This window comes from Rhineura floridana, chromosome 5 (assembly GCF_030035675.1).
Source record: "Rhineura floridana isolate rRhiFlo1 chromosome 5, rRhiFlo1.hap2, whole genome shotgun sequence".
Lineage (NCBI taxonomy): Eukaryota > Metazoa > Chordata > Lepidosauria > Squamata > Rhineuridae > Rhineura > Rhineura floridana.
This window is the reverse complement of record NC_084484.1, coordinates 77,191,594-77,217,486: the sequence shown is the minus strand read 5'-3', so window position 1 is coordinate 77,217,486 and position 25,893 is coordinate 77,191,594. Positions and strand designations below refer to the sequence as shown.

Genomic DNA, 25,893 nt, shown 5'->3' with positions numbered 1-25,893 from the left:
GACTCTAATTCATTAAGGGACTCAATTGTTAATTGTTACCTTAAAATAGAGGGTCATGTTAAGCTTTTTTCACACCTGAAGTTATAAATTAGAAAAAATCAAACCTAGTTTTATAGTCAAATAAAATGATTATAAAAAGTATTTTTAAAATTTTCATTTTCTCACATAACTATATAAAGATATGATAATACTGTACATGGCTCACAATTAAAAACAACAAGCAGCTCTAAATCTGGGGTCACCAAATTTGGTGCCTGCCAAGATCCTGACAGACACTTCCCAGGACCTTCTGCCCCTCCCAATTTTATAGAATTATTTGGAAATTTGGGGAGGACATTTGGGAGGAAAGCTCCAGGTTTCTTTTCTCACCCCAAAATGACTCTAGGTCGCATATAAGGCATCCACAATTGTTAGAGAATCTTGGTTCAGCTGGAACTCTGCACAGGCCTCCGAGACTTTGTTTTTAATTTGGCTTGGCTCACAGCAGCGAGTATGGTACTCTTGCAAAGAAATCAGAGAAGGATACAGTAGTTCAAGCTAAGCATTCTTCAATCAGAGGAAGCTCAAGCTAAGTAGTTTTATTAGAGGAAGCTCCAGTGGTTCCTGCCAAAGACCTTCTTCACTGTGGTTTCCATTCTGTGAATTTCCCCATTACAACAGCAATAGAATAAGTGGATCCCTAATTATAAATCCCTGGAACTTCTGCCACATCTAATGCAAACATATAGCTGGATTAACTAACTCTGGACAGTAACAATAGGCAGCTCCAGCAAGTATCTTGCTGTTCAAGGTTTGGGTGTATAAAGCCCTATATAGCTTGGGCGCAAGATACCTGAAAGATCATCTCCCTTACATACTCAGTCTCAGGCCCAGACCCAGAAGGGTGCTCAGGTTGGCCCTGAAGAGCCCCTGCGGCCCAGAGGGGCCACTCCTTAGAGTGGGAGGGTGGCACTCCCATTCCATGATCCACAGCAGCATCAGGTCCTGCAACCCAACGCTGCCACGGATCAGAGTGGGAGTTCCCAGGCACCTCCCATACAGGCAACATGGGCTTCAATAAGCCAGCCCACACACCCCACCTACCTCTCCTGTCAGTGTGCACACTGTGCGCGCATGCCTGCCATCACCCTAAAGGACCCCGCCCCCATCTTGGTTTATGGCAGGCGTATGTGCTATACACGCATGTCATGCACACTGATGCAGGAGGTAGGTGGGGCACATGGACGGGCTTATTAACCCCACACCACCTGTATCAGGAGTGGGGTTGGGCTACGACACCACAGATCCAAGGCAGGCTGGTCTACCACTGTGCTCTGCAGCTGAAGGCCTCCTGCAGATACCATCTTATCAGGAGGTCTGTTCTTCACAATACAGGAATTAGGTCTTTAATGTTGCAGCACTGTCCTGCCCAGAGCCCAAAACATGAGACAGAGACAAGGCTTGATTTAATTCTCTTTTTATTAGAGTGATGCTTACTTCCAAAGCAGTGCGCTTCATAAACCTGTCTACTCTAGCTCACTACCTTCCCTAACTAAGCTACCTGGATAGTCTCTGCAGCGTGTGGGGAGAGTTGAATCACCACTGGAGCCTGGGCAGGCACCTGCTTAAGTAGGGAAGGTCTTCGCCCATAACTGATGGCTCCTCCGAAGTTCCACCCTCTCAAGGACCCTTTTCTTGCGCCATTTCACGCGGGGTGAGGGGGCAAGCCTCCACTGGCCCATCTGACAGCAGGGCTTCGATAGGCAATGGCTCAACCTCAGGAAGCGGGAAGCTGGTTGGCTGGGAAGCGTTTGAAGTGCCAAGCGGGGATTCTTGTGGGGGCGTGGTTGGCATGCACGAGGGGTTGCTTCCCAATGGCTCAGGCGGGGGGTTTGCAGGCGGAGTGGGAACTGCCTCAATGGGGGGGGCTGGCCGATGGAGTCAGCGGGCTGACTGCACTCTCCCTTCCTTCAATGCTCCCAGGGACCTCGTCCTCATCTGACTCCTCTTCCTCTCTCTGAGATTGCGCCTGGGGCAAAACAAGGCACCTACCCTTTGGAATTCCCACCCCATTATTAGACAAGCACCATCTTTCTTGTCTTTTTGGTGCTTGTCTAGTATTCAAGGTGACTTCCTTTTTCAACAAGACTTTAAGCACAGACCTTTATCGCAGTCTGCATCTGCCTTGGAATTGTTTAAGATGTTTTGTATTAGATATTTTTATTGTTTTCTTTTTTGTTGTTTAGTGCTCTGGGTCTCTTTGGGTAGAAGGGCAGGATATAAATTTAATAAATATGCTTTGCAATATAGGCATCGTATTAGATTTTGTGTTCTCAATGATCACAGCAGCTAGCTTTTAGAATAGAAATACTCTTTCAACACAAGACATGTAGTGGCTTCCAAGCCTGACTGGCTTGAACAGTTTTTGTATTAGAGTTGCCAATTCTCATGGCACCACAGGCAACTCAACAGGATTCTTTTAAGTAACTTAAATGCTATGCAGTACGAAGACTTGAAAAATTTTGTCTGTGCAATTCAGACTAGAAACATCAGTAAGACTGTGAATGAACATCAAAAGGCTCATTTTTCTTTTCCTTTTTTCATGATATTATGAGAACAATTAGGTATGGATGACTTTCACCCACCTTTTTTTTAAAAAAAGGAGATAAAATACATGAAACACAAAGTTCACTTAATTGTATACACAACCTGTGATCCAGAATGCACCTTTAAGTACCCATGATGGCTTGCATACAAGGAATGGAGCTTCTTTGTTTTAAAGTGAAGTTCCTCATCCTGAATCAGGAACTTCATAAAAAACAGCTTGTTAAGCGGCTTTTTGGACATGGTTTCCACTATAATATTCTCTGAAACTTGGCTACACACAAGAAGCTTATTATGTAATCCAGAGGACAATGGGTCAGTCCTCAATGAAAACAAGTCTTCAAGGAGATTCCTTCTCCCTTACTACATAGCAAAGTCCCTCCCTTCATTGAGGCAAGCCATAGTTTGCTATTTGCCCAAACTGGCAAATAATGATTTGTGCTTGCCCTGCAAACATCCATTTCCAATCCTGGTTTGCACTGCAAACACAAACATTAGTTTGTCAGTTTGGGTAAAATAGTAGACAATGATTTGCCTCAAGCTAGAAATATGGGAAATCACCACACGTGAGGAAAGAAGGGAGGCTAAAGAAGCCCTCTGCATGTCAGCAATTAACTTGAAGTTTCATCTGTACAATTTCAGCATGCAAACTAGGATTACATAACAAGCTTTTACATAGCATTTTACTTACCTTGTGTCGGCACTTAAGTACAACTCCATAGGCTCCTAGACCACCATTACAAAAGGAGAAAGGGGAAAAAAGATTAGCCACCAGAATTCATGAAGGGTTATGTATACATATATATAAACAATATAGACACATCTGATCATTTAGGTCAAATGCTGTAACATTTGGGAATATGAGGCGGCTCCAAACATACTGAAAACTGGTTAGTGAGTTTTCAGGCATTCTGAGTCTCCTTCCTCACTGAATTTAATTATGTTACAGGACTTCCGTGTGTATAATCATGTTACATATTTTTTCTATATAAAGCAAAATTCTAAAAAGGAGAAATACATAAGCAAATGTACTTTTGTTTCAGTTGTTGCAAGCACCTTTCCATGAAAACTACTGATTTTGAATGACTGCTGCATAAAATTAGAGAAGTGACAGAAATGCTATTACACAGCACATGAGAAAGCTTGTCCAACAGTAGTATCTATTTTCTTTTATATTAAAAATGTCTCTAAATAAACAGTTTCAGAAATTAGTCACAAAGTGCTCATCTGTTGAGCAGATGAGACTGTACCCAGAAATCATTTACTGCATCCATCTTACACACGCTATTATACAAAAAAGAAATGTGTGTTAATGGTAGGGATCAAAACAGCAGCCAGCCAAACTTTGCACTTGGCAATGACCCTGCCCCTCACAAAGGTGAAGAGCCTTTGTCTCTGAGAATTTCTGGAGATTAGCCAGATTAGAGAAGTAAATCCTACATTCTTTGAAAGCTTGTTAGGGCAGACAAGAGGATCTTCCTGAGATTGCACAGAGAAGATGTCTCCTTTTTTTTTTTAGTGTTTAGGATTAGGGAAAGGCCCCATCCTTCTCTAGGCAAAGGGGGCTCCTCACTTTGTACACTGAGTTTCAGGGCTGGGCAACAGAGAAACAGAAAGGTGGTGGTGTAAAATTAATATGTTCAACTATTTGAAGAACTATTTCCCCAACATGTATTTGTTTACTCTTGAATTCATCGTTGGAGTGCTCAGATTTTTTATCTCTATCACCCAGAGTCAGTGTCTGTCTATTCTCAATGGGGAGATCATTCCACATGGTAAACACCACCACAGAGAAGGCGTCCTTCACATCATTGCCAGATAAACATCTATAAGCAGTGGTATGGCTAAAAGGGCCTTCACTTCAGATCACAGAGACCGAGACAGTCTACCAGCAAACCGGCAGTCTCTAGATTTTCTGTCCCAAGCTGTTTAAGGTCTTATCACACTGAAGTTCTATCAAATAGTGTTGGAAGAAATGAGTCTGACCAATAACAGTACACTTAAAGAGATATATACTAGGAAAAAAGTTGCTTTTTAAGAGAGTTGCTGTAGAACTACTGCTGCCCATTATGATCAGTCATCCCCTTTTCCCACTATAGTCTCTGAACAAACAGATTTTGTAGATTTTGGCAGATGCCACAGCTAGAGAAAAAGGAGTTTGTATACTATGTGCACCAACAGCTTCCTTATCATCAGCTTTGAAAAAAAGCTATAACCTGTCTCCAATGATAAAGCAGGATATCTAAAACAGTTTCCTAAAGACACCATCTCGCTTTTATTTCCTTCCTAGTTATTTATCCATGTAGTCCCTATCTGAACTCAATTAAGGTTATGTGCTTACCTTCACCAACAACCCCAAGGATCTCAAATTTATTCATCACATTACCAATATTAGGAATCTTCATGAAGACAAATTCCTCATGGGACAACAGTCACACAACATGGCAGAGAAAACCTGAAGGCTTTGCAGACTGAAGAGTGGTTGTGATAGTATAGTCTATCAATATATATTTCCTCTTTCTTACACTCATGTATTTATCTTTGTAAGAAATTCCTGTAAAGAAATATAATTGACATTAGTTAACATTGTTTTATAAACTAAAAAAATGACACATTCACTTTACTTGCACTCTACAAGTTATGGGATCAACATCCATTAACAGGCACTTTTTATAGAAAAATAATTCAAGAAGCAGTATCTGACAGAGCCTTGGGTCCAGTTTTATGCTCTGCATAAAATGGAAGCACAGCATTATACAGGCAGAAGAATGGCTGTATACTATAGCCAGCATGGATTTTTCGCATTCCGCAATGTTAAATTGAAAATACCCACATGCCATTCTGCTGCTTCCCATAGGCTCATTTCAAAACAAAACATTACAAAACTCCAGAACTCAGAAATGCTTGCTTAACAACCCTCTAAGTTTTCATAGCGATACACAAAACAGTCAGAGAGAAACAAGAGTTCAAAGTGTAAAATGAGGGGGGGGAATCCAGACCTTGTCGGACTTTTTTATCTCAGTAGTCTCATAATTTGCTGAAATTAATTAAAAATCAGCCATGTTCACAGAGTACCTGTAATCTTAATAGTGACCTTGCCCCATACTCTGACCTTCATCTACTGCAGTTTAAAGGTTTAATAAATTGCATGGCTGATTTTTAAATAAAGAAATTTAACATTGAAGTCAATTATAAGCATGGGCATGCTCACTAAGAACCAACTGTCAGTGTTCTAAAAGCCAGACTCACAGTTGCTTAGCTTGGCTAATCAAGGGGCCACACCCATGCCAGACATCTATTTCACTTTAGACAGTCATGGCTTCCCTCAAAGAATCCTGGGAAGTGTAGTTTGTGGAGGGTGCTGAGAGTTGTTAGGAGACTCCTATTCCCCTGACAGAGGTCCAGTGGCCAGACTGGTTTAACAGTCAGCCGCTCTTTTGGGGACTGTAGCTCTGTGAGGGGAGCAGGGCCTCTCCTAGCAACTCTCAGCACCCCTCACTAACTACACTTCCCAGGATTCCTTGATGAAGCCATGACTGCCTAAAGTGAAATAAAGGTCTGGTGTGGATGTGGCCAGGGACAGCTTTGGTTTAAATTGAGGTGGGAGACTACATGTGCCTGCTGTGGAATAAAGAGGTGGGGGAAACCCTGAAAAACAATGATACCGTTCACAGTGTTTTTCTTTTGTAAAGAGGCTTCCCCTCTGCCCAGTGCCCACCCATCCACTCTCCTCCCCTCCCACCCCCCTTCCTGCCCCTCCGCCAGGTCAGTTTCACCTATCCTAAGCATGATCGCACAGGAGTAAATCCTACTGAATTCAAAAAGCATGCAAGTTACCCAACCTGCCCTCCCTTCCTCCTCCCTCCTATCTCCTCCCTCTTGCCCCTTCCTTCACCCCCCTCCCCCATGGTCAGCTTTGCCTATCCTAAGTGTGATTGCACAGGAGTAAGCCCCACTGAACTCAATAACCATGCAAATTATCAAACCTGCCTTTCCCCTCCCCGTGCCACTCTCTCCTCTCCTTCCCATCCTCCTCCCTCCTCCTCTGCCGACTCCAGCGCTCCCTTCCTCCTCCCCCATCATCAGTTTCACCTAGCCTAAGCATGATTGCAAGGGAGTAAATCCCATTGAACTCAATAAGCATGCAAATGATCAATCCATTCTCAGCAAACTTGCACAGGATCCCATTTCACACCTCCCGGATTAAAAAGCAGAGAAATTCACTAATAGGCAAAGAAACCTTGCGTTTTAAGAACATGCCTATAGCCAACAGATATTTCTATCAAACTTTAAAAAGCAGGGAAATTGGGCAGCTATAGTGAATGCACCAGGGGAGCAGGAGACCCGACCTCCTCTCTGAGATACTGGACTGCCCTACAAATTTGTCAAAATGCAAACACAATTTGGGTTGGTCTTTCACAGTCCAATCCACTTGCTGTGTAGCTTGGAAGAATTTGGGAACGTTTGCCTCTGAGCATATGCCATCTCCAAAGATGGAGAATTACATTTTTGTATGTTTGTTGGAGTTCTTACTTTACTTCTTTTCTGTGTTAGTAATGTTTCTACAGAGAACCTAACCTAGAAAATTACATTTCTCTCATTATTCATCCTAGAAATGTGTTAATTTTTTATTAATTTCAAAGCCTTTTTATTGGTCAATGTCATACGATCAGGTGAAGATAGCTTTCTTTTTGTGTTTCAAACTGGAGGTTTTGTTCTATTTCTATTTTGGGTGCATTAACGGTTGAATCTGAAACTCCAGTTTGATGTAAAATTAGACTGATTACAATATGTTGCTACTTAGGCAATGAATCTAGCTGTTGGAAAAAGCTAACTTGGCCTGCCCAAGATGCATGTACTACTTTTTATTATTTCAGTGCATCTCATGCTGCATCATTAGCTGTCCTGCGTTTTAAGGCAGAGTGTCAGGCAGCATATTGAGCTGTTTTTGGAAAGAGTATGCCTGAAGCTCCATGGCATGTACAAAGGAGATGGCCAGGAGTATCCCAAAAATGTGTCACAGTTGAATCTCTTTTAATTTTGAGAATTCATTAAGATAAAAGTACCATTAAGGTAAATAGAATTTATCAAGATATGAATATTTTATTGGAAAGATGTTATAGCACTGCCAATGCCATGGTTTCAATTAAAGAAATAAAAAACAAACGCATCTTTTCATACAGACAACAATGAGGGGAGGACATAGAATTAAAGCGGAAGAGCTTTTGCTCAAAGCAAAGCAAGAAATCAACCAAATTGACTGGGGAATAATTTTTTCATATCTTTTCCATGTGAACAAAGCTGCTCATGGGAAGCAAGACTTCAGGACAGGAATGAATGTAAATCATTAAATAAGCACATGCCTATAGATCAATGAATCACCATCCCTAGAAACACAAAGCTACATCACTATTTTTAGTGCTCCCTAACAATGTTGTAGGGATTGTGTGTTACTAACCATCTATTCATAAATCCAGGTTAGTGACCCAACATATAATTCCAAACATTTATTTTGAAAGGCTATTTTTACTTATTTATAGTTGACATTTAAAAATGAATCTTTAAGACGTTAAATGTTTTACATTTCAGCTTGGTAAACTACATAGTTTTTTGTCAGTAAGGCTTTACTGCACTTCTAGAAATGCAAAAATAGAAATAGAAGGAACTAATCACTAAGAAGAAAAAATATGATGATTTGTAATTGGTTTTGTTTTGCTGCCATTTTACAGATATAGAAAAGAGTTATATATTTCTTCCAATATGGCTTTCCTAATATTTTTATATTGAGTTTTGCTTTTATAGCATTCAATAAATCTGTACCATCATTCAAATGAGATTTTTTTTTCTTTATTGCTATGCTATGCCATAATGTCTTGGAATATCTTACTTTATGCCTATTCTATGCCAAATTGCTTGTTCCCATATATAGGTTGTAATTGCTAAATTTTCAATACTTTGCTGTCAATATTCTAGCTGCTGCCAACATGTTTCCTACCATTTTACTTAGTTTTCTTTTACAATTTATCATTCAGTTTTTTAAAAAGGATAACCACAACGTCTGTTTTTAATTTATGTCTTTGATTTAAAAGCATATCAACTAAAATCACAAGTATATTAATTACAGTCCTACCAGATATCCAGATATGGCTGAAATCAGCAGTCACCAATATAATGCAGTAGGCAGTTTATAGCTGTTGTTTTACTTCTATGGAGCGAGATACCATAAACAAGGTGTTTATAAAACAAAAAATAAAAACAGTTCTTGCTGCAATATCCATAAAGCATATTGGACTGACTTCCCAGGAGGATCCCTCCACCTGGGCAGCCTCTGAGACGGCTCTCGTCTTGGATGAAACTTTTTCAGCTATAAATCCAGTCAGAAAAGTTTTTTTTTTGACTGGGGATAATTTCTTCCGGATAAGGAAGAAACGTGAGATCTCCCACACAGCTTTGTTGTGATTGTTGGAGACTGGAATTCGTCAGAATTGTCTGTGAAAGAAGGTCTTCCAGCAGCTCGAACGGAGCGAGGATTTTTAGCTAGCTCAGCTGAACAAGTGATCCGTTTTTTTTCTCTCTTTAAAAAAATACGGACTAACAGGCAAGCATTCTCCTGTCTACGATTATCACTTTCTTATCTATACAGCTAAAGAGATTTGTCAAAGGAACAGCAATTAAGATAACCTGGGTGAGTCAAAACTCCTTCTCTTTTACTCACGGAATTAAGGGGGAAGAAAATAAAAATAGCCTATCTTTTTGTTATTGCAAAAAGCTGACATGGAAAATAGCATTATAAAGATTACAAGGAATGAGGGGTTTCTGATTGGAAGAGATTTTTGATTTATAAGACTTTTGTGTAACATAAGTCTGGGACTATTTTTTCTGATCTACTTTTTTTTTTGACGAATCTGCTCACTCTTTCTGCTGCTAGTTATTTGTACGCTGTGAACTAAAGCTGTTTTTGCACTTCTGGGCATTTAAGAGATAAGAGCTGTCTAGAGTGTGACGCCAGTTGGTTTGAAAGATTAACTCCTTTGTAACTGGATAAAGAAATAAACTGCTCTTTGCTTGGGACATTGAAAATTGAAGGGGTTTTGTTCCTTTGGCTTTAAGAATGACAATTAAGAAGACTATGGATGTACAAGAAGGGACTTTATCTTTAGACATGTTTCAGAAAATAATGAATGGGATTAAGTCAATAAAACAAGAACTGAGAAATAATAGTCAAGCGTTGAGAATTGAATTTGAAGAAATGAGACAGGAGCTGAAAGAAATTCAGGATTCTATGAGAAAGGAGAATAAAGATAGATCTGGAAAACCAAAAAAGGATGAAAGAGAAATTAAAGGCAAGGTTCAAACTATGGAGATTGGATTAAATATGGACATGGAAAAAGATTTGGATTTCCTGGCTGTGATGGATCCTGGAGACAAATATTATGGTTTGGAACTCAGCGCTGTCCCTGAAGGAATTAAAGAAATTGGAGATAAAGATATTATCGGTTCAAAAAAATTCCTGGACTGGAAGGATTTGATGGAACTTGAAATGGAGAAAGTTAACAGAATTAATCCCTGTTTTGTGTCAATGGAAAAATCCTCAAGAGATGTGCTAGTGTATCATGTAAAAAAGAGGAACAGAGATGTGGCTTTGCAACAATACTTCAGTGATACGTTCGGAATGGATGGCAAGAAAATATCTGTGATAAAGGAAATTCCTATCAGACTTTTATTATATGACTATGACAGCAAGATTATGGGGTGCGTAAAGATGGAAGATGGAATCAATACGGATAATGGAAGAAGAGCGATTTGAAATTACTGGACTTAGTAGACTTGATGAGTTGGATTAATTGACATGTTTATCTAGAAAAAAAAATTGATGGACATATATCTCAAGGATTGGAAACTTCTCTTTGACTTTTTGTGGAAGAATAAAATGATATGATGTTAATGAGATTTGAAACCAATTAAGATAACCGCTGGAGGAGGGTGATTTTATAATCTATTTAGAGTCAGGCTTGTTATATATTATAGATTTATAGCTGAACTAAGACAAATCGGAAGTCAATATTTTTTATGTTTTTTTTCTTTTTTTTCTTTTTTTTATTGTATTAGTTGTTGAATTGTGTTTTGTCTTTTTGTATTGTTTTGGTTTTGGAAACTTGAATAAAAATTAATTGAAAAAAAAATAAAGCATATTGGACTATCTCTGCATATAATAACCATTCATGAGCAGTAATTTCAATTTCAAATATTTTCTTCCACCTGCTTTCAATAGCAGCATCTGCCTCTTGAACTTCTATTCAATATTTAGTTAATATTAAATATTTTTATTAAATTATTTGAAGCAAGTTATCTTAAGGCCTCTCCAGATGTCCTTTTTATTGCACATTCATGATAATTTGTGCTCATTATGCTATCAGGACAGTCATATGCAATCTTGCTTTCAATACTATTTACATCTGCAAAAGTCTCGGGGTGGTCACACAGCTTCATTTTCAATAAGTATATATCCAGTAACTTGCTGCTGGAGACCCCTAACTTTTTATATCACAAATCTTCTGGTTTATTTTTGCCTTACTTTGTTGTGCTATAGCCCCTCCGGACAGCAATAATGTGGTAGCATTGGGGAAGCATCACAGAACAAGCTAAAGCAGAATAAATCCACCACTAATGCACTATTATTGGGTCAAGGACATGTCACAGAATACACCCGCAATAAAAAAAACAATCAGGAGGGGCCCTGACACAGCCTTGCCTCTCTACTTAAGCTTAGTTAGAAAGAAAGATTTCTTGTCCACCTCCATGCAGTTAACGACAATTTTTATGGTAACGATTTAATTTAAAACTTTTAACTAATGATGATTCAAAATAAAGTTTTTAAAGATCTAGATTCAAAACCATTTATTTTTAAGTTTAGCCTGTTGCATCTTAAGACAGAAATTGTCAAGCAAGAAATGGAACGCATCAACATTACAATACTTGGCGTGAGTGAATTAAAATGGACAGGAATGGGACATTTTGAATTAGGCAACTACAACATATTTTATGCAGGAAATGAGAAATTAAGAAGAAACAGGGTTGCTTTAATAGTGAGAAGTAATGTAGCAAAAGCAATTAGGAGCTATAACTCAAGGTTTGAGTGAGTGATATCAATGAGATTTAATGGGAACCCTCTTAACATAACCATCATCCACGTCTATCCTCCAACAGCGAACACAGAAGAGAAATGGGAGAGATTTTACACAAAAGTACAGGAAGAAATTGATCACGCACCAAAACAAGATGTGCTGATAATCATGGGGGACTGGAATGCAAAATTAGGGAACAGAGCAGAACTAGAAATTGTGGGGAAATGGGCTTAGGAGATAGAAATGAAGCAGGAGAAAGACTTATTGAATTCTGTGAAGCCAATGATCTATTTCTAGCAAATATTTTTTGAGCAACCGAAAAGACAACTGTACATGTGGACATCACCAAATGGTCAACATAGGAATCAAATTGATTATATAATTGGTAGCAGAAGATGGAGAAGTTCCATACTTTCTGAGAAAACAAAACCAGGAGCAGACTGTGGTAGAGATCATGAACTGGTTATATCAAAGATCAGAGTAAAGCTAAAGAACAAAGCAATCATAATGCCAAAATACAATTTAAATAACATACCAGAAGAATTTGAATATCGAATAAGGAACAGATCTGAGGCTTTAAACTTAGCTGATAGAGAACCAGAAGAACTATGGATTGAAGTCAGAGACATTACCAGGGAATTATTATTATTATTATTATTATTGAATTTATTAGTTGCCCATCTGGCTGGTTCACCAGCCACTCTGGGCGACGTACAGAATAAAAACAATACATTAAACATTAAAATTTAAAAACAACAGTAAAAGCCTAGGCCATCCCAAAAGCGTTCCTGAAGAGCCATGTCTTCAGGGTCTGGCGGAAGCTCATCAAAGAAGGGGCATGACGGAGATCATTTGGGAGAGAATTCCAAAGGGTGGGGGCCACTATTGAAAAAGCCCTCTCTCTGGTCCTCACCAGTCTTCCCTCACCAGGGAAGAATGCAAAAAGACAATACCTCTAGTTAAAAAGAGAGAAAGACCTCAATGGATGACTGACATATATGGTTAAAAATGGTTAAAGAGAGAAGAAAAGCAAAAGGAGACAAACATGGTCATAACCCTAAATGCAATAATACAGCAACTAGTACTTAGGGACAAAGGGAACTATTACAATAGTTATTGTAAAGAAATAGAAAACAAAAGAGGTAGAACAAGAGCCTTATTCCAAAATATTAGAGAAATTAAAGAGAAATTTAAACCAAGAGTAGGGATGTTGAATAATCAACAGTCAGATAAAATAAAAGGAAGATGGAAGCAATACACTGAAGAACTATGTAAGAGATGCAAGGATGACAGATTTATTCACAGAGGAACCATATGATGAAGAACCAGAAATTTTAGAATGTGAGGTGAAAGAGGTTCTTAAAACACTTGGAAGAAACAAATCACCAAGAACAGATGGCATACCAATAGAGTTGCTACAAGTTACTGAGACTGAATATGTCTAAATGTTGATAAAAAATTGTCAACAAATATGGAAAATAAAGCAATGGCCCACAGACTGGAAGTGCTCAATAGACATCCCAATTCCAAAGAAAGGGGACCCCAGGGAATGCAGTAATTATCCAACTACTGCCTTAATATCCCATGCAAGTAAAGTAATGCTCAAGATTCTACAACAAAGGCTCTTACCATATATGGAGCAAGAAATGTCAGATGTCCAAGCTGAATTTAGAAAGGGAAGAGGCACCAGAGATTATACTGAAAACATACATTGGATAATGGGTTGGACCAGGGCATTTCAGAAGAAAATCCCCTGTGCTTTACAGATTATAGCAAAGCCTTTGATTGTGTAGATGATGAAAAACTATGGAATGCTTTAAAAGAAATGGAGGTGCCACAGCATCTGATTGTCCTGATGTGTAACCTATACTCTGGACAAGAGGCTACTGTAAGGACAGCATATGGAGAAACCGACTGGTTCCCCATCAGAAAGGGTGTGAGACAGGGGTGTATTTTAACACCCTATTTGTTTAATCTATATTCAGAACATATCATAAGGAAAGCGGGATTGGGTCAAGATGAAGGAGATGTGAAAATTGGAGGGAGAAATATCTATAATTTAAGATATGCAGACGATACCAAAACAAATGCTAATGAAAGTTAAAGTAGAAAGCACAAAAGCAGGACAGTGAACATCAAGAAGACTAAAGTAATGACAACAGAAGATTTATGTAACTTTAATGTTGACAAGGAGGACATTGAACTTGTCAAGGATTATCAATACCTTGACATGGCCATTAACCAAAATGGAGACAATAGTCAAGAAATTAGAAGAAGGCTAGGACTGGGGAGGGCAGCTACGAGAGAATTAGGAAAGGTCCTCAAATGCAAAAATGTATCACTGAACACCAAAGTCAGGATCATTCAGACCATGGTATTCCCAATCTCTAAGTATGGATGTGAAAGTTGGACAGTGAAAAAAGCTGTAAGAGAAAAATCAACTCATTTGAAACGTGGTGTTGGAGGAGAACTTTGTGTATGCCATGGACTGTGAAAAAGACAAATAATTGGGTGTTGGAACAAATTAAACCAGAACTATCACTAGAAGTTAAAATGATGAAACTGAGGTTATCATACTTTGGACACATCATGAGATGACATGATTCACTAGAAAAGACAATAATGGTGGGGAAACAGAAGGGAGTAGAAAAAGAGGAAGGCCAAACAAGAGATGGATTGATTCCATAAAGGAAGCCACAGACCTGAACTTACAAGTTCAGAACAGGGTGGTTCATAACAGATGCTATTGGAGGTTGTTGATTCATAGTGTCGCCATAAGTCAGAATCAACTTGAAGGCAAATAATCTTAAAGAACACTTTCAAGTCAAAATATACTGAGAGGCTGTAATAAACCTACTTCCTTGGAATACCACCAAGCTATGCACTTGCTTCTTCAATGAGAGTGCATCTTTATTTAGAACAAGCAGTCTACCCAATTCACAGACATGAGAACTACCAACCTACGGCACCCAAGTCCTTTTGGGATTCAACCTCAGTTTACTGGCCCTCACCTAGTCCATTACTGCCTCCAGAGAGCTCGGTCCAACACCTACACTGCTTCACTAGATTCAGACAACAGGGAGAAACAGAATTGGGAATCAACTGCATATTGATGGTACTGAGCTTCAAACCCTCTGATGACCTTTCCTATCAGCTTCATATAGACATAAGAGTATGGGGGAACAGGATGAAACCTAGTGGGGTCCAACAGCACAACTGCCATGGGTTGAGTCAGTCCCCCAATATACCTATCTAGAATCAGCCTTGCAAGTAGGAGTAGAAACACCATATCCCTCTGCTGCCAACTCTCAATGACAGAACTCATCCAGTAGGATACTATAGTCAACAGCACGAAAAGCTCCTGAGAAGTAAATAAGATCTCTCCCCAAAACAAGATCTCTCCCCAAAACAAGATCTCTCCCTCATCTCTCTCCCCAAAGAGGTCATTTACCAAGGCAAAAAATGACCAAAACTGAAACCAGGCCTGAAACTAGATTGAAATGGGTCCAGGTGATCCATTTCTTCCACTTAACATAGTAAGCTGAATGGTCACTCCCCTTTTGACCAACCTGCCCCCAAAAATGATATTTGTGACTGGGATAGTTATCATAAATGTCTGGGTCCACGGAGAGCTTCTTGAGGAATCAATTCCACTCTTCCAACTTCAGGCTAACTTTCAATAGCCCATTCACCTCTTGGATTAACTTTGCCAAACTGCTAATTGAGGATGTAACAGTGGCAGAAATGTCTGTGCTTTTCAACACCATCACTGTCACACGGTAGGCACAACCACGTGCTCTCACCTCTGCTCAGTTGTATTTGCTACAAGACTTGCACTCCAACTGCTATTCTGTCTGTTTCACCACCCAGAGTTCACCAGAAAACAAAGATACAGCACAGGCTCTTCAGCACTGGAATGAGCACTTAGGAGCAATCATATCAATGACCCTTTCCACAGCGAGACCAAGGCCTCAGCAAGCGTGCAACCATACTATCTGAAAAATTACCAGAGCATTCAGGAATCCCTCAGATTTCGTAAGTCTCTGTGGACAGACTATCTTAGTATGTTGTCTGCATCCCTACAGCAGGGAAAACTGCAACCATCAATCCAACCTGGTGTTTTGCCTGCCTGGTGCGAAGGTTGTGTATATCGCCCGTCGTTTAGATAGTTTGGTAGACAGTGCTGGGAAGGACTCAGTGGTCGTGGTGCACGTTGGCACCAACGACATGGGGAAAAGCAGCCGTGAGGTACAGGAAGCAAAATTTAGGTTGCTAGGTAGGATGCTGAAAGCCAGGACCTCCATGGTGGCTTTCTCTGAAATGCTACCGGTTCCACGCGCAGGACCAGCCAGACAGGCCCAGCTTCGCAGTCTCAATGCGTGGATGAGACGATGGTGTCGGGTGGAAGGGTTTGGATTTGTTAGGCACTGGGGAACATTTTGGGACAAGCCGGGCCTGTACAAAAGGGACGGGCTCCACTTGAACCAGAATGGAACCAGACTGCTGGCACTTAAAATTTAAAAGGTGGCAGAGCAGCTTTTAAACTGACTGAGGGGGGAACCCGACAGGAGCTGAGAAAGGTCCGGTTCGGAATAAACCTCCCCCCTGGGATAAAAACCAAAGAAATGATGAAATTTTAAAAGGGGTAGGCCTAGAAGTAGGCATTGTGAGAGCAGGGGCACAGGATATAAATTCAGAAGAGCAAAATTACCACAGGCCTAACCACAAGTGCCAAAGACACTTGAAGAGAGACACTGCTTACAAGTGCCTGTACGCTAATGCTAGGAGCCTCCGAACCAAGATGGGAGAACTGGAGTGCTTGGTCTTAGAGGAGAGCATTGATATAGTGAGCATAACAGAGACCTGGTGAAATGGAGAAAACCAGTGGGATACGGTTATCCCTGGATATAAACTATATCGGAAGGACAGGGAAGGACGTATTGGTGGCGGAGTCGCTCTATACGTGAAAGAAGGCATTGAATCCAGCAAGCTCGAAACCCCAAAAGAGGCAGACTCCTACACAGAATCGTTGTGGGTGGTGATACCATGCCCCAGGAGGGACTTAATACTGGGAGCGATCTATCGTCCCCCTGATCAAAATGCTCAGGGAGACCTGGAGATGAGATATGAAATTGAGGAAGCATCCAAACTAGGAAATGTGGTAGTAATGGGTGACTTCAACTACCCAGACATAGACTGGCTGCATATGTGTTCGTCATGACAAAGAAGCAAAGTTTCTAGATATTCTAAATGACTATTCCCTAGACCAGTTGGTCATGGAACCGACCAGAGGGACGGCAACCCTGGACTTAATCCTCAGTGGGGACCGGGACCTGGTGCGAGATGTAAGTGTTGTGGAACCATTTGGGAGCAGTGACCACAGTGCTATTAAATTAAACATACATGTAACTGGCCAATTGCCAAGAAAATCCAACACGGTCACATTTGACTTCAGAAGAGGAAACTTCACAAAAATGAGGGGACTGGTAAAAAGAAAGCTGAAAAACAAAGTCCAGAGGGTCACATCACTCGAAAATGCTTGGAAGTTGTTTAAAAACACTATATTAGAAGCTCAACTGGAGTGCATACCGCAGATCAGAAAAGGTACCGCCAGGGCCAAGAAGATGCCAGCATGGTTAACGAGCAAAGTAAAGGAAGCTCTTAGAGGCAAAAAGTCTTCCTTCAAAAAATGGAAGTCTTGTCCGAATGAAGAAAATAAAAAAGAACACAAACTCTGGCAAAAGAAATGCAAGAAGACAATAAGGGATGCTAAAAAAGAATTTGAGGAGCACATTGCTAAGAACATAAAAACCAACAACAAAAAATTCTATAAATACATTCAAAGCAGGAGACCATCTAGGGAGACGATTGGACCCTTGGATGATAAGGGAGTCAAAGGTATACTAAAGAACGATAAGGAGATTGCAGAGAAGCTAAATGAATTCTTTGCATCTGTCTTCACAGTGGAAGATATAGGGCAGATCCCTGAACCTGAACTAACATTTGCAGGAAGGGATTCTGAGGAACTGAGACAAATAGTGGTAACGAGAGAGGAAGTTCTAAGCTTAATGGACAATATAAAAACTGACAAATCACCGGGCCCGGATGGCATCCACCCGAGAGTTCTCAAAGAACTCAAAGGTGAAATTGCTGATCTGCTAACTAAAATATGTAACTTGTCCCTTGGGTCCTCCTCCGTGCCTGAGGACTGGAAAGTGGCAAATGTAACGCCAAACTTCAAAAAGGGATCCAGAGGGGATCCCGGAAATTACAGGCCAGTTAGCTTAACTTCTGTCCCTGGAAAACTGGTAGAAAGTATTATTAAAGCTAGATTAACTAAGCACATAGAAGAACAAGCCTTGCTGAAGCAGAGCCAGCATGGCTTCTGCAAGGGAAAGTCCTGTCTCAGTAACCTATTAGAATTCTTTGAGAGTGTCAACAAGCATATAGATAGAGGTGATCCAGTGGACATAGTGTACTTAGACTTTCAAAAAGCGTTTGACAAGGTACCTCACCAAAGGCTTCTGAGGAAGCTTAGCAGTCATGGAATAAGAGGAGAGGTCCTCTTGTGGATAAGGAATTGGTTAAGAAGCAGAAAGCAGAGAGTAGGAATAAACGGACAGTTCTCCCAATGGAGGGCTGTAGAAAGTGGAGTCCCTCAAGGATTGGTATTGGGACCTGTACTTTTCAACTTGTTCATTAATGACCTAGAATTAGGAGTGAGCAGTGAAGTGGCCAAGTTTGCTGACGACACTAAATTGTTCAGGGTTGTTAAAACAAAAAGGGATTGCGAAGAGCTCCAAAAAGACCTCTCCAAACTGAGTGAATGGGCAGAAAAATGGCAAATGCAATTCAATATAAACAAGTGTAAAATTATGCATATTGGAGCAAAAAATCTGAATTTCACATATACGCTCATGGAGTCTGAACTGGCAGTGACCGACCAGGAGAGAGACCTCGGGGTTGTGGTGGACAGCACGATGAAAATGTCGACCCAGTGTGCGGCAGCTGTGAAAAAGGCAAATTCCATGCTAGCGATAATTAGGAAAGGTATTGAAAATAAAACAGCCGATATCATAATGCCGTTGTATAAATCTATGGTGCGGCCACATTTGGAATACTGTGTACAGTTCTGGTCGCCTCATCTCAAAAAGGATATTATAGAGTTGGAAAAGGTTCAGAAGAGGGCAACCAGAATGATCAAGGGGATGGAGCGACTCCCTTACGAGGAAAGGTTGCAGCATTTGTGGCTTTTTAGTTTAGAGAAAAGGCGGGTCAGAGGAGACATGATAGAAGTGTATAAAATTATGCATGGCATTGAGAAAGTGGATAGAGAAAAGTTCTTCTCCCTCTCTCATAATACTAGAACTCGTGGACATTCAAAGAAGCTGAATGTTGGAAGATTCAGGACAGACAAAAGGAAGTACTTCTTTACTCAGCGCATAGTTAAACTATGGAATTTGCTCCCACAAGATGCAGTAATGGCCACCAGCTTGGATGGCTTTAAAAGAAGATTAGACAAATTCATGGAGGACAGGGCTATCAATGGCTACTAGCTGTGATGGCTGTGCTCTGCCACCCTAGTCAGAGGCAGCATGCTTCTGAAAACCAGTTGCTGGAAGCCTCAGGAGGGGAGAGTGTTCTTGCACTCGGGTCCTGTTTGCGGGCTTCCCCCAGGCACCTGGTTGGCCACTGTGAGAACAGGATGCTGGATTAGATGGGCCACTGGCCTGATCCAGCAGGCTCTTCTTATGTTCTTATGTTTTTATGTTCAACCTCACCAGCAAGGTTTTTGCTTAAATGTTTTTTTTTGCTGAAGTGAAAAAGTGAAAGTAGGTACAAACATTGGCTCTGGAGATATTGTGATTTAACCTCCTCATTTTAGCCAGAATTTTCTGATCCAGAAGCACTAAGTAGAGAAGGCCTTTTTAAATATATTTTCCGTTCCCATGCCCACATCTCTCTCAAAGTATTTTCACTGGTCTCCTGTAATTTTATTTTCTTCCATTCTCCATTCACACTTAACTGGTACCTTATTTCCCTCCCCCAAAAACCCTGTCAGTTTATTTCATTTCTCTTCCCTCCATCTGTTACATTCACTTCTTCCTCCTATAAACAGCCTTCCTTTCATAACCATTTCTATTACCAGTTTATTAATTAATAATAATGCTAATAAATATTATTTATTATTTTTCCTAATTTCCTTCAAGTAATGGTAATAAGTGTTAACCTTTATTCTCTAACAGCTCCTCTGGCCATTTTCCCTTAGAGGAGGGAGACCTTCTCTTCCCTGTCCCCCCCCCCCGGCAAGAATTTCTAACTCCAGGCTACCTTTATTCAGCCTTCAAGAAGTTGCTAGCGCTCACATTGGAAGGACAGGCACATGAGAAGACAGTAGGCAGGCAACTGCACTGAGGCCAACTTCAAAGTATCCCAAGGAACATTGGTGGGTCCCAGCCCATTCCTTGAAAAACACTATTCTACAAGAAGACATTTTTGCATACAGGTGCCTAGCTTTTATCTCAGTACATGGATTAGGATAGGGGTGGGAAACCTCCACCCCGTAGGCCAAATTTGGCCCACCAGGCCTCCCCATTTGCAAGGCCTTTTGCCCAAAACCATACCCACCTGCCCCACATCCAACATCATTTTTGATGTCAGGTGTGGGGCAGGTAGACATGCGGCTGGATTGGCTGCTCACCAGGCCAATTCCTATAGAAAACAGGATTGAACTCCACACATCAGCTGATGCATGGGGAATTCAATCCTACTGGCTTTGGGTGTGTAAAGTAGCTCGCTGCAGAAACCAGCTTGCTTATCTGAACTTTGCAGAAATCAGGATTAAACTCCCCACAAGCCAGTTTACAGGCAGTGAATTCAATTATGCTTGGAGTTTCAATACCTTCCTGGATTAGGAACAGGTTTGCACTGAAACTCCTGCTAAAACAAAGGTTTTTTTCCTCTCTGTTTGAGCAAGGATTTCAATTGATCCTCCTAGAGTAAGGCACACTCTCCTTTCAGTAGGAGGGGGGAGCACTTTTTATTGAAATTGCTGTTAAATGGAGGGGGGCTCTGTTTTAGCAGTGGTTTCAATGGAAACCACTTTTCCCCCCTGGAGCAAGGCAAGCTCTCACACCCATCAGAAAGCAGGTGTCCACTTTTCCCTCTTCCCCCATATCAGGTAATGAGTGGAAGAGCCATGCCCAGTTTCTGATGGGTTGCCTTGCTTCCTGCAAGGTGCTTTGAAATCCCAACTTTGGGACTTCAAGGCAACAAATCATCTGACACCTTTGTGACATCAGGTGAGTGACTGTCAAATTCTGGCCCACAGAGACAAAAAATTCCCCTACTTTAGATTAAGGGATTCCTCCATTATTGCGACTAGCTATTACCAGTTCTGGTCCCCTCCAAGAACACACTTTGCATAATTTTGGCTACACAGCAGTACAATTCTTACCACCTCACCTCAGGATGTTATGAATACTGAAAGGTTGTGTTTCAACATTTTAACTTAGTACAAACTAACATGGTTTATATTCATCCCCCCCAACTTCTCACATCAGTGACTCCTCAGTAAAATGAACCAAATATTTTTTTAAAGAAAGAGAATACAACACAGATACAGAGAATTACACATGGATAAAAAGGAAACTAAAGAGAAAAGGATGGGGAAAATGCAATGATACATGAATAATTCAGTATTAACTGAGTTCCAGGTAATAATTTTCATGCTTTTCTGTTTAAGTAATTCTTTAACTGGTAAATGCAATAGATCTTCTGTCTGATGTTCTAATAAGGCAGGAAATTTGGACTTTCATTTCTGGACCATTAGTCATTTGGGCACCAATGAATCCTTTGACCACAATTAAATTACCAAGTAAAAACATGCAATACCAAATTTATGGGTATCCAACCTTTTCCCAGAAATGAGAAAATAATGTATAGTTGCAAGAAACCTATGAATCAAACATGCCACTCATTTCTAAAACAGCCTTTGCCAACCTGGTGCCCTCCAGATAATTTAGACTACAATTCTCATTAACTTCAGCTAGCTCTGGAGGTATCTGGATGGCAAAGGCTACTCTAAACCAACAATACCACTATGCCAAAAGCAAGGTCATTTGCTGATTAATCAAAGCCATGTGCTATTCCAGATTACTTTGTGCCCTGTTTTCTATTGCAACAGGACAAGTTCATATCAAACCCCCATGTACAGCTTACTCATTGTTCCCAAGCGACAATGTCTTAGTTGCAGGTACTGTTATTCTATTGCCTATCACAGTCCAAATTGCAATCTTGCTACCTAGCGTAATCTATCACTATGAATTTCCCCTTCCTGGCAGGAGGCCCACGAGAACTGAAAACAAAATCAAACTAAAATATTTAAAGTTTACTGTATGTTACTGTAATTTCCACTGGTCCCTATTAAGATACTGTAGTTTGGGAAGAAAAGGAAGCAACAACTTTGACATGCGAATGAACTTAGCCCCAACTCATTTATAAATTAAGTAGCACATTACCAAAATAAGACTAGAAAGATATGCTCTTAAAGCATTTAATTATGATTTATGCCTTTAGCCATTAGCAAGTTAAAGCAAAATATTTACACTACAAGGAAGTTATGGACAAGTTTGAATGTTCTGAGAATCTGATGCATAGGATTTGTGAACCTATACATTAGGCTCAGATCTGACCTTTTAGGAACGATAATGTAGGTTCTCTTTTTAAAAATCCATGAGCTATAAACCGATTTACAGAAAACAGTAATGCATAAAACAAATAATAGAAATGAGACAAATTTGAATACTGCCAGTATTCTTCATAAAGTAATTTGAAATTAGGAATGCTATTTCTTCATAATTCAAAACTCATGCTATTTGCCAATTTCTAGCTGCTCTGATCCTTTATTCTTCTAAGAGACTTTTCCAAAATTTGAAGCAAATTAACAAACTATTTTAGTTTACCAAAGAAATTGGCAACCTAATCCTATGCTTGTTTATAGATGTGACTCAATGAAACTTTCACCCATGGATATGTGCAAAATATTCTCTTCTCTTAATCACCTTGTTATCCCACTTGTTTAACAATATTGCTAACCTTGTACTCTTTAATAACTTTTGTTTCCAATTACCGAAAACGGTCAGTGGAGAAAAGGGTACTTCCAACACACGCACAAAGCTGTGTTAAAGCTGCTGCAGTCATGAAGATTTATAGCTCAGTTCCATGTGCCTCTGTTACAAAAGCTCTTTTAGTAAATTATCTATACTTCAGCTTTCATTTTAATCTTAATGACAAACATAGCTTTATTCACAGTATCATAGTTTGATTACTCTCTTTGAGTCCACATTGCTGGTACTACCCTAGCAATAACTTCACAAGTCTTTCCCTACTCCGAAGCAGAAATTTTAGGTTTTAGCTTTTCTAGGATTATTATTTTAAAACATGCATACAAAATGCAGAATGAATCGTTCTTCAGAAGAACTGTTGCTTGCCTATCAGTCTTCCCAGCTAACCTGCTGTAATATTGTAGAATGCACTCACAAACATTCTAAGTGCTCAGGGAGAAGATATAACCAAAAACACTGGCATTGGACATCTCTTGCAAGAAACATGGAAGAGCAGTTTGGATGTGAGAAAAAACTGCACAGTTCTAACTTTGCACTGGCGGAAAGGGAAGAGCAAGCAGACAAGGAAGTTGATGGGGAAGGAGGGCCAAATAGTAGGAAACCCAAGACACAGAGAATTCAGAGGCAGTATTTATTTCCTCAAATTTGTAACCCACCTTTCTTTCCCAGAGCACCCAGGGCAGCTCACAATAATAAAAATACAGAAAAACAATTTAAAAACAACACTAACATATTACAGACAGCAGTATGGCTAAGGCAGGTGGAACAGATTGATCTGCTTTGGAACAGGTACTTTGGGAAAGGGCAGGTGGAGAAACAATCAATGTACAATACAAGTATGGAATATCTATATGTACAGTGTTCAAATATACAAGTATCAACAACCTATCAAAAAAAGAGTGGACTAGTCACCAGAAACAAGCCAATATGAGCAAAGACATACCCAATTTAGCAACTGGTGCTGTTTAATAAGGTTCCAGACATCTTGTTAATCAGTCAAACTGGAAATGGAAAAAGAGGAACAGAAATGAGAGTCAAGTCGTGGTAAGGGTAAGGAAAGAAATATGCTCAAATTGTACCTTCTGCTACCAGCTGTCAATTATTACTATGGGGTTCATACAATCTTGGATTTATATCCAAGTAAGGTGTTTGTTATGTACATATATAGTAAGTCAATCTGATGGAACAAAACTCCACAAGAAGGTAGATATATCACACTAACATACTTCTACAAATTTACATTAATTAACATTTGGAGTTAGGGTAACCAAGGTACAGTACCAATGTCCCTGCTGATTTTAAATGAGCCTGCTTATCCAGGCTTGTCATTAACATATTGCCTGGTCATCAGTAGCTGCTACAAATTGTCCCCAGATTATCAAGTGTTATCAATGCAGACTCAAGAGTTCCAGTTTGCAAGATATTCTCTAGCAAGTCTAACCGTTTAAATAATTTGTTTTAAAAATATATTGGACATGCTTGGTTCAGTCCTTACTTAACTTTGTTAATAACTAGAGCCAACACATTTGCACTAGCAACTGCATGCTTCGTTTTGCAAAGAACTCAACTGATTATATCCTTCCTGAACTAACAAATAAATTAAGGTAACTATTTGCAAGTCAAACAACCTTGTGGGTGCTCTCTGTCTTCTCTACTTTTCTCTTGCCATAAGGCCAAGTGATGCTGAAGGTGTGAAGGATACTCTGCTGCTGTCCAAATTCACTGCTCTGTAGCCTTCCAGCTGAAAAGCCATCCACATCTTTCATAATAAAAACTAATTTTCAGCAAATGATGCAGCTGCTTTAAGAGAAAGCCAGCCTGGAAGGATTATATACTATCTTTTATTATTACTTATAAGTAAAACATTGACTGATGCTTCGAGGCTGCTACTTCACTTGTTTTTAAACTGAATTCTGGTAGTTAAAACAACTTACATACAAACATATTGAGTTAAAAAACCTAGCCGATCTGGGATTAATAGAAAAATCCCGGAACAGCTATGTTTTACACCTTTGCGTTGAGGGTCTAAGATTTTTCCCTTTTTTCAAAAGAATATATTTTGAATTCACATTTACCAGAGAAAATAAATTTTTGTAGGTAGAAATTTCAACATGTAAAGCTGCGCTTATCTTAATAAAATAAGAACTCTGGTTCTGTTTGGCAGTATATATGCGACATGTTACTGACTATTGCTTATTTCCCTGGGAGTTGCCCTGTGGGTGGTTCAGGGATTAATTTTGTCTCATGTGCTTTCATTATAACCAACAGCAATTATTAACAGAGGTAGATAAAAACATACTAACAGAGCAAGCCTAAGTGGCGTCAGGGAAGATAGGAGAGGTAGAGCCACTGTTGCATCTGAAGCCTTGCCAGCAACTGCTGGTCAGAGTGGAATGGGAGTACAGTTGACCATTTTTTGTCAAAGCAGATCCTGGAAAAGTATAGCAAGAGGGGTATCCACTTGCCACTGATCCAAAGCCTCCAATACCTTACCAACCATGCCACAAAACACCCCATTTTGGGATCTTATGCTGGTTATATCAGCTGCTGGCAGAGAGGCAACGACATTACATGCCAACTACCACCATACCAGCCATCAACATGAGGGGGGTTAGGATTGCAGCCTAAATGAGGAGAACAATGGTTCTTTGAAAAAATATGCATCTAAGACATCCATTTAGCCAAGAATAAATCAAGTCTAAGTCCTTGGTAAGTAGACATAATTTGAGCAAGGGGAATGAGATATAGTGTCACTCCTTCCTGCTAGCCAGCTCTCTTCATGCCTCCTACTCAATCATAGTTCAGTACCAGCATTAACCATAGTTATCTCTAACCTGCAGAGGCTCCTGCCCAAGAACCTGAAGCCAGTTATGGCTAAAGTTAATCATATTTATCTTAATTTCTACTAGCCATCCCATGGCTCAACCCTGAAGAGAATACACATTATGCAGTTACTTAAAATACAGATGTTTTGTACATTAACATGACAGATAATGCACTTTCTATATCCCTCCTGCAGAATGCTCAATCCAGAGGGAATATATTTATTTTTAGTCATA

The 25,893-nt window shown here is 39.9% G+C and overlaps 1 protein-coding gene across 6 annotated transcripts in view; it reads right to left on the bottom strand.

Annotated features, from left to right (window-relative positions):
- The window catches only part of CDKL5 (cyclin dependent kinase like 5), a 124,168-nt gene that overhangs the window by 83,226 nt on the left and 15,049 nt on the right, over nucleotides 1–25,893 (bottom strand). For 3 of the 6 annotated variants that reach the window (XM_061627242.1, XM_061627238.1, XM_061627241.1), the window contains exons 2-3: nucleotides 4,925–5,137; nucleotides 3,275–3,309 (exon numbers count right to left, since the gene is read on the bottom strand). In XM_061627242.1, the coding sequence (XP_061483226.1) occupies nucleotides 3,275–3,309; nucleotides 4,925–4,988 (99 nt within the window). In that variant the 5' untranslated portion in view covers nucleotides 4,989–5,137. Of the gene's footprint in view, nucleotides 1–369; nucleotides 501–3,274; nucleotides 3,310–4,924; nucleotides 5,138–23,777; nucleotides 23,836–25,893 lie in introns of those variants that run through there. The other 3 variants (XM_061627240.1, XM_061627239.1, XM_061627243.1) reach the window with 2 other exon arrangements.